The 15,507-nt window shown below is 39.3% G+C and overlaps 1 protein-coding gene across 11 annotated transcripts in view; it reads right to left on the reverse strand.

Annotated features, from left to right (window-relative positions):
* MAP2K5 (mitogen-activated protein kinase kinase 5) overlaps positions 1–15,507 on the reverse strand; it is a 184,680-nt gene that overhangs the window by 117,904 nt on the left and 51,269 nt on the right. For all 11 annotated transcript variants that reach the window (XM_044979135.1, XM_044979133.1, XM_044979136.1 and 8 more), the window contains one exon: positions 8,353–8,392. In XM_044979135.1, coding sequence (XP_044835070.1) covers positions 8,353–8,392 — 40 coding nt within the window. The remainder of the gene's footprint in view (positions 1–8,352; positions 8,393–15,507) is intronic.

Consider the following 15,507-nt stretch of genomic DNA (forward strand, 5'->3'; position numbering starts at 1 on the left):
ACTGAAAGGCATAACCATTTATGACCCATGTGGGTCTAGCCAGGTTGAAGATTTGCCACACTCATTATTTTGTAACTTTTATTGTCTTTGGAGAAATAAATAGCTATCTTCAATCTTGGCGCAGCAGCCTTTTGCACCATTGGTTAAAAAATTAGAATACTTGTTATGTAACATGAATAGGTCAGTTATATAGGCAGTTGCTCTATTTGCCTTAGTGGTGTCAAAAACAAGGAAAGAATTGTGTGAAGTTAATTTTCTTTGTGGCCTAAACAGGTCAACTTACTCTCAGCTTTTGTAATTTAATTTTGTTTATTATTTTATGGGGCGTCTTAAACGTGTCATTTGAATTTAGGAGAAGAGTTGAACCTGTTATTTTATCTTTTGTATTGTGATGACAAATATTTGTGCTAATTTTGTTGAGTGTTCTAGTTAATTACTAAGATGCTACACTAATACATTTGAAATTGATTGACACTAAAGGCAAGTTATCCTTAGTCTTACTTTCCCCACCCATATGCTATCTTAGAGTTAGAACTACAGAGTAAAAGCAGTACTTTTGCAGAATTAACAGTACACAAATTATGTGTTGCATATACTGCTGATGAAACAAAATAAAGAGAGAGAGACCATTTCCAAACATACATTTTATAGTATTGATGTCCGTGTAAAAGAAAAAAGCATAGTTCCTATCAAGAGTTAGCTTTAGGGTTGTTTATAAAAGCTCTCACTAAACTAAATTGTAACTCTAATATAGGGCTGCCAAGAAACATTTAACACACTTCTCTAGATCAATAGTCATTTGCCAGCAATATTCACTTACATTTTTCAGTCTGAAAAACTTAAAATAATTTGCTGGAACACTGAAGCAGTTTTACCCATTCACATATTAATTTAGTTTAATCCTACTTCAAATATATAAAGATTAATTTTCTTGTATTACATACCAAGGGCAATAGAAAGTCTCCCTGCTCTCTTCACTGAAGCTTTCACTGACCTAAACACTGACTAGTTAGCATGGTTGGTTTCAAACACAACACCAGTATCCACTCACCCAAAACCTGGCATCCTATTGTTTTGAATTAAACTATAATTACATACAGACTCTGCATTATAATGTTAAAGATGACCTGCAAAGGGATAACCCTACAACTTCTGCATGTACTTCATCCCCATATACTCCAAACAAATAAATGATGAATGGGGAACCTAAAACAAAAAAGTTACAAAAGTCACATGCCAGCTCTGCTGTGACAGTCCAGAAGGCATCGCCAGGAAACACTAGATTAGGCAGCCAGTACATAGGGGCCACAGTAAATGTTGCATTTTCCACATTATTAGAGAGGCTACTTTTAACTGTATTCAAACACGTATAACTGGCTGTTTTGACCAGCACGGTTCCATTGTGTCTGAGCTGGAGCTGGTTGGCATGACTTTAGAAAACCTAAAGAGGAACATATGTTTAATCATAATTTATCATCTGAATAACACCATTCTATTTAGGGCTTTCAGCACTGTAATTGGGCCAAAAGTGGGGAAAAAAAGGCTGCATGTCCTCCCCTAAATCCGAACATAGAATCGGAACAACAGAAGATTAGGGTTGGAAGAGATCTCAGGAGGTCATCTAGTCCAATCCCTTGCTGAAAGCAGGACTAACCCCAACTAAATCATCCCAGCCAGGGCTTTGTCAAGACTGACCTTAAAAACCTCTAAGGATGAAGATTCCACCACCTCCCTAGGTAATCCATTCCAGTGCTTCACCACCCTCCTAGTGAAATAGTTTTTCCTAATATCCAACCTAGACCTCCCCCACTGCAACTTGAGATCATTACTTGTTGTTCTGTCATCTGGTACCACTGAGAACAGTCTACATCCATCCTCTTTGGAACCCGCCCCCCACCTCCAATTTGTTCACATCCTTTCTGTAGTGGGGGGCCCAAAACTGGACACAATACTCCAGATGGGGCCTCACCAGCATTGAATAGAGGGGAATAATCACATCCCTCGATCTGCTGGCAATGCTCCTACTAATGCAGCCCAATATGCCACTAGCCTTCTTGGCAACAAGGGCACACTGTTGATTCATATCCAGCTTCTCATCCAGTGTAATCCCCAGGTCCGTTTCTTAAGAACTGCGCCTCAACCAGTCAGTCTCCAGCCTATAGCAGTGCATGGGATTCTTCCATCCTAAGTGCAGGACTCTGCACTTGTCCTTGTTGAACCTCATCAGATTTCTTTTGGCTCAATCCTCCAATTTATCTAGGTCACTCTGGACACTATCTCTATGCTCCAGCGTATCTACCTCTCCCCCAGCTTAGTGTCATCTGCGAACTTGCTCAGGGTGCAATCCATCCCATCATCCACACCATTAATGAAGATGTTGAACAAAACCAGCCCCAGGACTGACCCCTGGGGCACTCCGCTTGATACCGGCTGCCAACTAGACATGGAGCCATTGATCACTACCCATTGAGCCCGACGATCTAGGCAGCTTTCTATCCACTTTATAGTCCATTCATCCAATCCATACTTTTTTAACTTGCTGGCAAGAATATTGTGGGAGACTGTATCAAAAGCTTTGCTAAAGTCAAGGTATATCACGCCCACCGCTTTCCCCATATCCACAGAGCCAGTTATCTCATCATAGAAGGCAATCAGGTTGGTCAGGCATGACTTGCCCTTGGTGAATCCATGTTGACTGTTCCTGATAACCTTCCTCTCCTCCAAGTGCTTCAAAATGGATTCCTCAAGGACCTGCTCCATGATTTTTCCAGGGACTGAGGTGAGGTCTGTAGTTCCCCGGATTCTCCTCCTTCCCTTTTTAAAAGATTGGCACTATATTTGCCTTTTTCCAATAGTCCAAAACCTCCCCCGATCGCCACAAGTTTATAAAGATAATGGCCAAAGGCTCTGCAATCACAGCAGCCATCAGTTCCCTGAAAGAGTCAAAGTCTGCTTTTCTCAAGTCCAGGGTCCGTATTCTGCTGCTCTCCTTTCTGCCTTTTGTCAGGATCCTCAACTCAACCACCTCATGCTTTCTCTTTGTCTTTGATTTCTCTTTGTCTGTGCTCATGCTCCTTTTGTGCATAGTTCCCTTGCAACAACTAGGTTTTGTTTGCAGATAGCAAATTTGAAGGTGGCAGAGGTCTATGTGGGATGGGACACTGCTTAATACACCAAGAGGACATAATTTCCCATGCCCATTACTACTGACACACAAGCAAAATAAATAAGGATCTGGCAGCACCCTTCACAACTGCAATGCACCTGGCTTGAATGAGCTGAAAGAAAATGAAATTTAAACTCTACACGCAGCCAATAAACCCTGCAGCAGCTCTGAAAGGACTGGTGTGGCGAAGAAAGGAAAAATTGTGACCTGCTCCTTTGGGACATATTGAGAGCAGAAAGAGAGGTTAAATTAATCAAGTATAAATTAACTCGCTGTGAATTTACTCAGCACCATTCTTCACATATAGGAGCAGAACGGTTCAACTGATTTCAAGGAAACAGTTGTGCGTTAATCCTTAATATGTGGCAGGGTTGGCAATTTCCTGGGGAAAATCAGTTTAGGACAGGTAATTACCAGCTTAAGCCTGGTTTAAACTGGAAAACTGGGGGAAACAACTGCATCAACAAGTTCTTCAAGCACAGAAAGCATCTTTTCAACTTTTGGATACATCCATTCAAACTTGAGGAATCGGCTCGATCTAGCCACTATATCAAGTTGGTCTTCTGCTGCAGAATGCTACACCGCCAAACAGACTTGGACTGGTATCTGCAATGCATGCTTCTGACTGCTTATTGCTTCATGCACACTACTCTCCATTACTGTCATTTTCATATAATCAAGTGTTTTCAACTTTTTCAATATATAATATTGAAAACTAAAATGAGTCATAACATGTATATCTTCTTGAGAAAATATCAAACAAAAATGTATACAAACATCACAATAGTCAGTATTATAATTACATATATTAGTATTATGCCCACTGCAGTTTTACTTTTTAATTCGTATAACCTTAAATTAATACACAAATTTACTGTCATATGTAACCACAAGTTGAATAAGTAACTAAAATGAAGTGTAATGTGGTGTGCATTAACAAAGCAGCTTTTAACACAGAAAACGCCTTAAACTGGGACTAACTAATTTTTCCCAAGGCAGAAAAAAACATGATTTAACACCATGCCATTCCTGACAAATGGGGAAAAACTCAGGTGTTAATTGCAACTATCTACTTTCTAGAAAAGCCAAAGCCAGAGTGGGAATGGTGGATCAGAAGTGTCTGACCCAACTGCGGCTCTCCCAAAATTAGCAGATGATGATCCACAAGTGGAGCTATAGAGGAGAGTTCTGGGAAGGAGGCATTTTATTTAATGACATACCTATGATGCTTAACAGTGGAGTATCGGAGCAGCTCATAAGCATTATTAAATTCTGCCTCATGCCACTCCATGGTAGGAAAGTAGTAGTATTCCCATTTTGCAGATGAGAAACTGAGGCACAGAATGGTTCTATGAACACACACACACACACACACACACACAGGGAAAGGAACTGGAACACTGAATTCAGGGAGAAAGAACCAGGAAACAAATAAGAAGAGGGAGCAAAAGGCAGAAATGCAACACACACACACCCTCACTCTACCTGAAGCCTGTCTACACTGCAGTTTTACAGTCCTGCACCCAAGCCAGCTAACATGGGCCAGCCACGGGTGTTGAATTGCAGTGTAGACATACCTTAAGTGAGTTACCTAAGGTCACACAGCTACTCTGTGTAATATCTGCATTGAACCTAGATCTCTTGTCTACTAGCCTTGGCCCTTGAACCACACCACGCTCCTTCCCTCCGGACAGGATGACAGAATGCCCCAATGATGACAGTAGTATTAAGAATATCAACTCCCCTGCTTAAAATAAAGCCATCTATAAACATGCTAAGCAGTGTAAAACATATGAGAATTTGAATACTTAACATTTCAAATAGGAAGGGTTAAATCCAAGAGAAATACCTGTGCACATTTCCTCTGCTCTCCACTACACCTCCAGGACAAATAAGGATGAGTTGTCAAGTTAAATACAAGCAGTCAAGTGACTGAATTATAATTTACTCTGTGCTCAATTTAAATTAGTGTGAGGCTATTAAAATATCCAGTATAAATACGGCAATTCATCACAAGCTGTCATGGATGACTTCATCTATTTGCTGGAGTGGCATACGTTCCACTAAAGGGAACGAGAGCAAAATCACAGGTCAAATTAAGCTGCTATTCTGTTTTAATTCACTTATTTAATCTGTGGCGACATAATTGTCTTTTACAGTATGTACAACTCAAAGGAAATTTGGGAGTATTATAGTCAGTATACAAATGATTAATCAAATGGTCCATTTAAATGCTAGTTTAAGAGCAGCAAATACTAAAGCAGCTGAAGAATGGCAGTCAGCCACAATACACACAATGCTAGGATTTTTCATCCACTTTTAGATGGATTTTTTCCCCAATTAGAAAATAAGTAATATTAGGAAATCTATTAAATCCTCCATGCATTATCTAGCTGAAAAGTTTTTATGGAAAACTCTAATGGTGTAGAGGGCTTCAGTTCTCTGAAACATGTATTTTTTTTCTGCTCAGTCTACTTGCAATTTTCAAGTCTATCCATCAGCACAAAGCACCTAATCAACAGGTTTCACAAGTGTTAACCTGGGTTGTCAAATCATTATGTAATATTTACATTTAACAGAAATATACTCATGTAAGAATAACTTTACACATTTGTAGCCCTTTCCATTCAGAGATGACAGTGTCCTCTATTATTTGTCTGCTTTACACTGATCAATCCTCACAACATTTTTATCAGGACAAAGGTCTTAACATCATTTTTTAGATGGGGAAACTGAGTCGGGGTAAGTGATTTGCTCGAGGTGACAGAGCAAATTAGTGACAAAACGGGGACAGAGATGCAGGTTTCCTGATTCCTATGTTTGCAACCATGATATTATAAACACGACAATATGCACGTCCCGCAATATAATTTTTGAAAGGGCAGAGAACACGAACATTTTAATTAATATTGATAAGGACAATCAAAGTAGTAACATTTAGCAATCAAAATCCAGGCTAACAAACCCACAAGATACTAACTAACCCTTGGAGACTGGTCAACTCCTTAGGGCTTGAGGAAAACAACCAGGTGAGGTTCTTTGGAGGGAAAGGTTTTCTTGCAAATGAAAGGTGGGGGGATCAGTCTCTCTTGCATGTAGTTAATCCTGACAAGCCCCTCCCTCCTCCAAGAACTGTGCCCTCACTTGCTCCACCACCTCTTGCAGACAATTTCTGACTGTTCTCATAGTGGGATAGTGGCAACATGCTTCAGGAGATCAGGCTATGGGGAAAGAAGCCTGAGTAACTTTGTGCCAGGGCTGGGATGGAGGGAGGCTCCTCTGTAAGTGGCTTGGAAGAGATCTCTCTCAAGGGAGCAGGAACATGGAAAGAGGCAGGATCCCACACAGTGAGAGATGGGGGCAGAGTTCAACAGGCAAACATTTTAGCCTTTAAAAGAGAAATAATCTTGGGGAAGAACATTTTCAGCCGCACATTAAAAAAAATTAAAAAAGTCTTTTCCTGTTAAAATTCTTGTTCAGAATTACTTATACAAAACCATCCCCATGTTTGTTTATTGTGACTATGGCAAATTCTTGTCTTTTCCATTTGATTGTCACGGGTTTTGTCAATGACAAACACAATACTTGAAAATTAAAAAAAAAAAAGACGCTTGTTCGGTGTGCATGCACAAAATTTGTTGAGTTCATCTCCTCTCTGAGTTCCACGTCCTGGGCTCTCATTCAGAGATTCATTAGACTTCAAACATTTCCTGCATTCAGAGAGCCAGTTGAGAAAGGGAGTCAGCAAACATTTGCTCTTCTCATGTGCACTGGAATTTTCAGAGGGTCATATCAAAATACGTAATTATGTATTTCATCTTTTTTACATGAAATACAAAAGGATTTTTTATCTGCCCCACAGAAAAAGTCAGAGGCAAAGCTGGGAAATGTTATTAAAATATACATGACTGAAAGCACAGAAAACCAGGGCCCAATCCTTGAAGCCCTCAGTGCATGGAACACATGCTGAAGTCAGTGAGCATTCCCTTATGGAGGTCTTATAGCACAGGCCCATAACCAGAAGCTCCATTTACTTCAATTCACACGAGCAAACTGTGGCCATGTTGCTTTCAGAAGCTAGGCTGCAAATGCACCCTCCCCCGCCCCCGCAAAATAAAATTCAACAATTCAGCGATGTTAGAAAAAGCATTGGTTAGATATAGGATGGGAGAAAAGAGAGTCCTAACGAAAACCTTAATCGTACATAAATTTCTAAGTAATTTTTCCATAAATTAATTTAAGTAAACTTTTTCTTTTTTTAATTACCTATTTAAGTTGCCAAACCATAACAAACACTAAAAGGAAAATGTCTTCCTGAACTTTTTGGACTTTTTTTAAGTTTTAGTGGTATCACAAAAACCCTATGTTTAGAGCTTGGCTGATAAGTAAAGGAGGAACTTATTTTCAAATATTTTGTTTTAAAATATAAAATTGTATTTGTTATTCAGCTCTACATATGCCGACTTGGTGCAGTGGAATCAGAAATAGTTTTCATTATTTGTTAACAGCTTTCAGTCAAACTTCGGTCCAGATTGTCACTTATTTTAATAAATAATAGTAATTCAATAGTAACTTTCAGTGGAGGTTCTAAAAATGCTGACACAGGGAAATCCACGCTTAGATACAAATGATCAAAGGAAAGTTTAGGAAGACTATGAAGAAAATTTTCAGAACAGCAAGATCTCTTAGAAAGCAGAATAATCTCCCAAGGGAAATAATCATCTCACAAAGCACATGAGAATATACTCTACAGAATGCTTCTGCATCAGCAGAGGAACAAATAGGATGACCTAGGAGACCTTTCTACCACTTATTTCTGTAATTCTAGGATTCAGGTGGTAAAGCAGAATCATTGCCAACTGGTTTTTATCCCCATGGTACACCACAGCTATTCTCAGGTTTACCCACTTAACCTAAATGGCGGCGGGGGGAAATGTAGTGGTGCCTGAAGCACAATGCAGAATAATCCCCCAGTTACCACCATGTGAAACCTGGTCATCTGGGAGCTCTGTGGTCATTCTGATTTGTTAGATTATGCAATGCGATTTCCCTACGTAAAGTTCTGTGGTTGTTTAATGCAATGAAGCAAATTAAGGTCTGATAATTATAAAAAGGAAGAGGAAAGAAACCAAAGTCAAGATTAAAAAATAAAACAAAAACCCCAGAAAATTACTAAAATAGCTTACCTTTACTGCCAGTATTTTTCCACTAGGGACATGATATGCTCTGCATGAGGGAAAAAATTAAATAACTTGAGAACCTGCAAAATTACCTTTATACATATATGCAACCTGTATATAACTAATTTCACATTAACACTTTTGCTGGAAAACCAGTTTCCCTATAATATTTCCAAACAGCAAAGTATTTCAAGGCATCTATGTCTAAAAACAACTGAGCAGAAAAATGAATTTATGTACAATAAAACTTTGTAGATGATCCACCAGTTTCCACATGATGTTTATGCATGTTTTGTAGATAGGCACATACATAAGGAAATTTTATACTGTATAGTAATGTGGATATGGATATGAACAGACTTGCCTTCAGAGTTTATTACAAAGTAATGCAAGTATGATATAAACCCTTGTGATGGGGCACCTGCCCCATACTAGGCTCTAAGGGGTTAATAGAGCCTTGGGAGGCTGCACAGGAGGCAGTCAATCAGAGAGGGGCTGAGAGGAGCAGCCAGTCAGGGCCAGGCTGGCCCATATAAGAAGGGCTGCAGACCACAGCTGCTTCAGTCACTTCCTGGAGCTTGAGGAGGGAGGAAGACTGACTGCCTTGCAGGCTGAAGGTAGCAAGCACCCCAGACAGAGCAGTGCTGCAGGTAGAGACCCAGGGAGCTAAAGGCAAATCCTGGCGGGCTGCAGGGATCTGCAGGCTGAGGCAAGGGCAATGAGGTGCCAAGGGCCGCAGGGACGTGTCCCAGGGAAAGAAACTGAGAGGTTGGAGGGGATGCAGCACAGGGCTGCCATCTACAGGGTCCCTGGGTCAGGAGCCAGAGTAGTGGGCAGGCCTGGGTTCCGCACCTCCTCCTACCTTGTCACTGAGAAAGTGGCCAGACAATTGGCTGCAGAAGCCACTGAGGGAAGTGGCTGGACAGTGGACTGTGATACTGTCCCCCAGAAGGGAGGAGCACAGATTGCGGCAGAGCCAGAGGGCTGTGTCACGAAAAGGACATCGTGATCCTGGGAGTGATGTGGGTCCTTGGAGCAGAGTGACAACGGTGAGATGTCACCAGAAGAGGGAGCACTGGCTCGCAGAGCTGATTCCGGAGACGTTCAGCAGGGGGGCGCTGCAGTGGTGAGTAGCACCCCATCACAACTGTATTCATATTCTTCATATTCCATACATATTCTACATATTCACAGCACAAACTAATCCTCTCTAATCCTGCAGCTATTTTGAGAGTTAAGACAAAGGGGCACCCAATGGTGATTGATTGCTCATAGAAATCAAAAGACTAACCAGAATATTAGTTAGTGAAATCAACATTCTGCGTCTACACTATAATTAATATCTGTATTATAACAATGCATCTACACCTTAATGTCTACGTGTACTTGAAATGATTTTGCACAGTAATCCAAGAGCAGTTTGTGTCAATTTGTCTCACAAAATATTTATAATTGGCTGTTGTAAGATGAACAATATAATCCTAATCTTATCGTTCCAAGAAACTAAAAAGTATGAGAAAAAAATTCTACATATAAATTTTGAATATAAACACAACCATTAAAGCTTTTTGCTTCAGAAATTTTAATGTCTAGTTTTGGTTTATTGTACTATGTACAATATTGTCATATATGTGGCATTAACTTTAATGAATTACAATACCGTGTAGCACTATATACCACTAGTAATTATCACTGAAGAAAACTTTAATAGTTTTGTTCCCATGCAAAATTATTCATAGTACAGGACAAGAATATCATTTACTCTTATATTTTTAATTGTTTGCATAACTTCTGTTAATGGCTTGGGAGCTTAAAAAGCTCATTTAAAATTATCTTAAATCAACAATTTATGGGATAATATTGATAAATATGTGAATAGCATAAACTTACAGGGACTGACAATATTTTACATAGTATGCATCGAAATCAGTATTATTTTAATGTCAGTTTAAGGTGCAGAACACAGGATTGTCAGACGAAGCTATAACTGAGAGACTGACAGTTGAATGCATAATAAATGAGTCAGGTGGAGTAGAAGAACTATTCTGTAACTATGGATGAACCAACAGTGGCAAAACATTTTGACTTTAAGATCAGCAGAAATGATAAGAAAATGAACAGGTTGAGATAGCATGCTTAACGTCTGTTAGTTTAATATGTACTGTGCTGGACAGTTTGGCAACTTAATTAGCTTGTCAAGAAAGCTGATCTTTTTTCCATAAGAGAGGTCTCCTGTTTCCAAGTGAATTAAAAGGGAAGACTTGATTATTTAATTATGATGCACGCTAATTCATCCGTGGAAGTTTGGGTTAAATTTCCAGCAAAGGGCAGATACCTGGTTTGGTTTACAGAGCATTGACAGTACCAATTTAACATTTAATTATCATTGAGAACGACCACAAAGGAGACACCATGCCCATGGGTACAGTGTGTCCCTTGACTTTGCAAATGGCACGCTACCTGGGAGAAAAGGAATTTGTTTACTTCAGACTGATATGGCATCTCAATTGTCTTGACCTTCCTAAGCACAATAACTGTGAAGTGATTAATGAAGTCTGAATAGGAGCTTTGGTTACACCAAAAGACAATGGTACACCTTGGCAGTGTTTTAATTAACAACTAACACTTCAAATTAGTCTGCATTTGCTATAGTAATTACCTGTTCCAGTGAGTGTGTGGAGAAAATATTTTTGTTAGATATTAGATAGAACAGCCATTGGGAATTAACCAATCTGGCTAGTGTCAGCATAGATAACATATGAAGATTTAGGAAGCTGCAGAATCATATCTCAAAAAGCCCATAGAATAATGTGCTTACCCTGAACGTTTGTTTTTTCTTTACATTTGTTAAATGTACCCACCACCCAATCTATGAGTAAATATGCAGAGATTGAAGTAATATTGTTTATAAATAAATATACAGCGCCATTCCAGGAGACAATTATTTACACATCTTGCTGTCACCCAAAAGATAAAGGCTTGAGTAAACGAGCTTCACTGTGCTAGAATGTGACATGTGGGACGAAGTAAGGTAGCAAGTTCAATGTTGTACACTCTCAAAGACACCCCAATGGCCCAATCCTGCAAGGTGCTAAGAGTTGATAGCGTTCAGCACTTTGCAGGATCCGGTCTCGGGTTGGCAGTGATACTTCATTTAAATCTCTTCCATTGAAGTAAAGCAAAGGCAACGGCTGTTGCTTAATAGGGACAGTTCTGATACAAATTCTGATGGTTGAGGATGCATTTGAATAATGTGAAAGAGCTAATTTAACTAGATGTTGCGTGAAAGTGTGAAATTCTAAGATTTGCAATAATTTGATAAATAAAAATAAATAAATAGAGGCGCAGGTAAAAACAATATGCAGTGAAGAATAGATTTTATTCCATATCAGCTTTTATGTAGCGCAGATACTTTTTAGTTGGCTTTTGCTCTTAGGGCAAATTTTTGCTATAGTAAAATATCTGTGCAGCTCCCATTGACTTCAGTAAGAATAGCTTGTGCAGAATCTATGGCAGAGTGTGGCCCACACAGAGGACAGAAGGCTGTCTACCAGTGTCCAGAGGATTCTACGCTAAGTGGAGCTGCAGAGCAGTGTATTACTAAAGATGGTCTCACTTTTTAATATTTTATGCATCAGGAAGTCTCACATAACGAATCATAGGCTTCCACGAAACTACAGCAGGGCAAAAAAATTTCTGTGAATAGACATTTTGCCAAAAGATGCATTTTGGGGGCTCTGAAACTATTATCAAATTTGTGTGGAATTTGACAAATAGTTTTGGGGGGAAATAAATAAAGCCATGTGACAAAAAAACCTTATTTTTTAAATTGTGTTTTTAAGTTGAAATGTTTCATTTCAACCAATTCAAAAATTTTGTTTGGAGTTTTCATTATAAAATAGCATTTCATTTTCCACTTCGGCCAATTTAAAAAACAAAACAAAAAACACAGACAAGGGCAAATCAAAACAAAACACCAAAAAATGTTTTGAGTTGACCTAAAATGTTTTGGTTGATTCAAAATATTATTATTCACTCAGCTCTCCTTGCTATCTCTCACTGTAGCTGAGGTCAAATATTATTTTGTTTACCTTCACTTTTGACTTGCATTCCTCATATTTTTCTAATCGCATTTTGTTTGCACAGCTCAATACACTGGCACTGACTTAATGACCAAAGAACTTCTATAGGCATATCTCCTCTAAAACTGTGCTAAATCAGTTCTTACCAACCAAAGGAAATACGCCATTGTTCCAAAATCCAAAACACTGCACCATGCAAAATATCCCAGGGAAACTACGTTTTGAATTTATAAAGCCTGGTCTACACTGGGGGCGGGGGTCGAACTAAGGTACGCAACTTCAGCTACGCGAATAGCGTAGCTGAAGTCGAACTACCTTAGTTCGAACTACTTACCCGTCCTCACGGCGCGGGATCGACGTCCGCGGCTCCCCCACCACCGTTCGGGGTGGTGGAGTTCCGGAGTCGACAGGAGCGCATTCGGAGTTCGATATATCGCGTCTAGATGAGACGCGATATATCGAACTCCGAGAAGTCGATTGCTACCCGCCGATCCGGGCGGGTAGTATGGACGTACCCTAAGAGTTCACACCTTACAGAAACCAGCCATGGAAGAGCAAGTCCATTTCTCTATTTTTTGTGCTCAGGCTTTATTTTTGCTCTGCAAATGAACCACTGCAAAAGCTATAACCCAGATGATAGGGAAGAGACAGCTATAAATCATTTATTGTTAAGGAAAAATTGAACAGGCAGCATTACATCAAGTTAGCCAAGTTCTGCAAGAAGAAGTTTAAAAGGCAATTTCGAACAATGCAAATGTAAACTACTCACAAATCTGAACGTTATTATTAAAGTCTTGTTTCCATTTACAATTGCAGAGATCCTTTTCATTTCTCCCCATTTCTGAATGTTATTTACACTGTGCATGTGTAATTAAATGCCATGTAATGCACTGTTCATGTTTTCCTCTCATCAGAGGCATTACATACCAATCACTGTGGCAAACTGAAAAAATGTTTGTGTTTCCCTCTTTCAGCTATATCATTAGAAGCCTGATCCAGCTCTCACTGAAGTTAGTGAGAGTCTTTGCATTGCTTTAGAAGTATTACAGGTAATATCCTACATGCTTAAAAAATAAAACATTCATTTTATCCTATCAACCTGACAACATGTTTATAGTGAACATTATGCTGCACTGACTAAATTTTTCCAACAGTAAAAACAAAAAACAAAACCAACAACAACAAAAACTATACTATCTGCTAGGAATTTAGTTAGAAAATTCTACAGAAATAAAATATTTTTTATAATATTCTAACACCATCAAATCCCAGTTTTCTTGACCAAGATTTCAGCTCTTTCATAAATTGCAATTCCAAAATCCTGAAGCAGGCATAAATCAATACCAGCTAATCAGGTATTTCAGAGACAGTTTTGTTAAAGAAGTACAATTGGTCAATTTTTGTTCTAGACTAGGAATATTTTAGGTGAAACATGTTAATGAGATAACAAATACACAGTTCAGGTATTCACATTTGGGGACCAACCCTATAAGATGCTGCAGTCCCTTCAGATTCCTTGAAGTCAATGCTCTAGATTTTCATTAACTGAAGTGGACGGAGAGGGTGAGCTGAAAGGTAATGGGTTGAAAAGTACGCCCAAGCCACAGAACACCATATTAGAGACCACAGAAGAATTCACACTAAAGCAATGAGTGACATTGCTTAGAAGTTAAAAAAACTATGTAAAGAACATGATTATTTTAATGCCATCTAAGAGTGCATTTCTAATGCAGATAAAGGACAAGATCCATGCTCCCAGGAGCTTCCTACAAACTAATATTTGCTGCGACACAATTAGGTGAAGGGGATAATGCCATAATAGGGAGGGGCAGGAGAAGCGGCAGCATCAATAAAATAAATCCATTACTCAACGAAGTGCTGAGTTTAAAAATAATCCAAAACTTATATTTGATTAAATCAAATAGTTGGACTAAATAAGTAGAGGACTTATCAATAGGGTTCTTATAAGCCTCACAGAAGAAATGAGTCTTCAGGAGGGAGGCAGAAGAGACAGTAGTGGCTTTGCAGCCCAGCTCAGATAGGACATCTTACGAATAAGAGGTGGCATGATAGGATAGCAATGGCTGTGGGAGAAGCGGACAAATAGGCCAACGAAGCTGGCACACAGATAGGGGGAAGAAGAGTCATTTATGGCCTTGACCCCTGCCCTGGTGTACTGTACTAGAAACCACAGGAGAATTCAAAACAAAGTGACTTGTGGGATTGCCTAGCAACTGAAAATCTAGATGAAATAAATGGTTGACGCTTCCATTTTGGGAAGTTCTGTTAGTGAAAAAGTGTGTGATTCAGAGAGGATTGCTGAAAGCCACAATACACTATATAAGTATAGGAAAGACTGACTCCAACTCCTATAGATTTTGGAACATATCCACTGCGGAAAGGAAACGGAAATCTTTGTTCACATTTCCATCAGCATTCATTATTCTAGCCCTCTACATCCATTACAGTGAACAGCTTCTAAAGCAAGACTGGCACAGTTGTGTCAAATATTTTATTAACCTTGGCTCTTAACCATGTCCCGAGACACTGAAAGCCCTGAAGGGCCCAATGCAAGCCAAGTCCTTCAGCATAACTTTGTCACCTCTACTATGAAAATCAAAAGCTCACCCAGGGAGCCTTACTAAGGCAGTATGCCCAAGTCTGTGGGTGGAGGCTGGTTATTCTGGGTAAAGAAGGAAAGATGGTCAAACAACGTCCTCTAGCTAACATCAGAGACATTCTGATCAACTTCAGAGGGTGGTATATGTATCCTTTCTCCCCCAGAAGCAAAAACAATACAATGTGAACTTTGAGGGGATTTGGGAGGAAGAATTCCAGATGACTCCTCACAACATCAAAATAAAACTAAAGAGCAGTTTTGAACAGGAAAGAATACAAGGAAGTAAAGAGCTGAGATTCAACAGTAACATGGGAATTTATATTACACAAAAAAAACTTTTTTCCGTCTCTCTCTTCTGCTGCCTACTTAGTTATGCCTTAAGGTCTAAACCACAGAAAAATAAAGGGAGAAACTAGTGATGGTTTAGGCTGACTCTTATTCATAAAATAATCTTGAGTT

Source organism: Mauremys mutica, chromosome 11 (assembly GCF_020497125.1).
Source record: "Mauremys mutica isolate MM-2020 ecotype Southern chromosome 11, ASM2049712v1, whole genome shotgun sequence".
NCBI classification, from domain to species: domain Eukaryota; kingdom Metazoa; phylum Chordata; order Testudines; family Geoemydidae; genus Mauremys; species Mauremys mutica.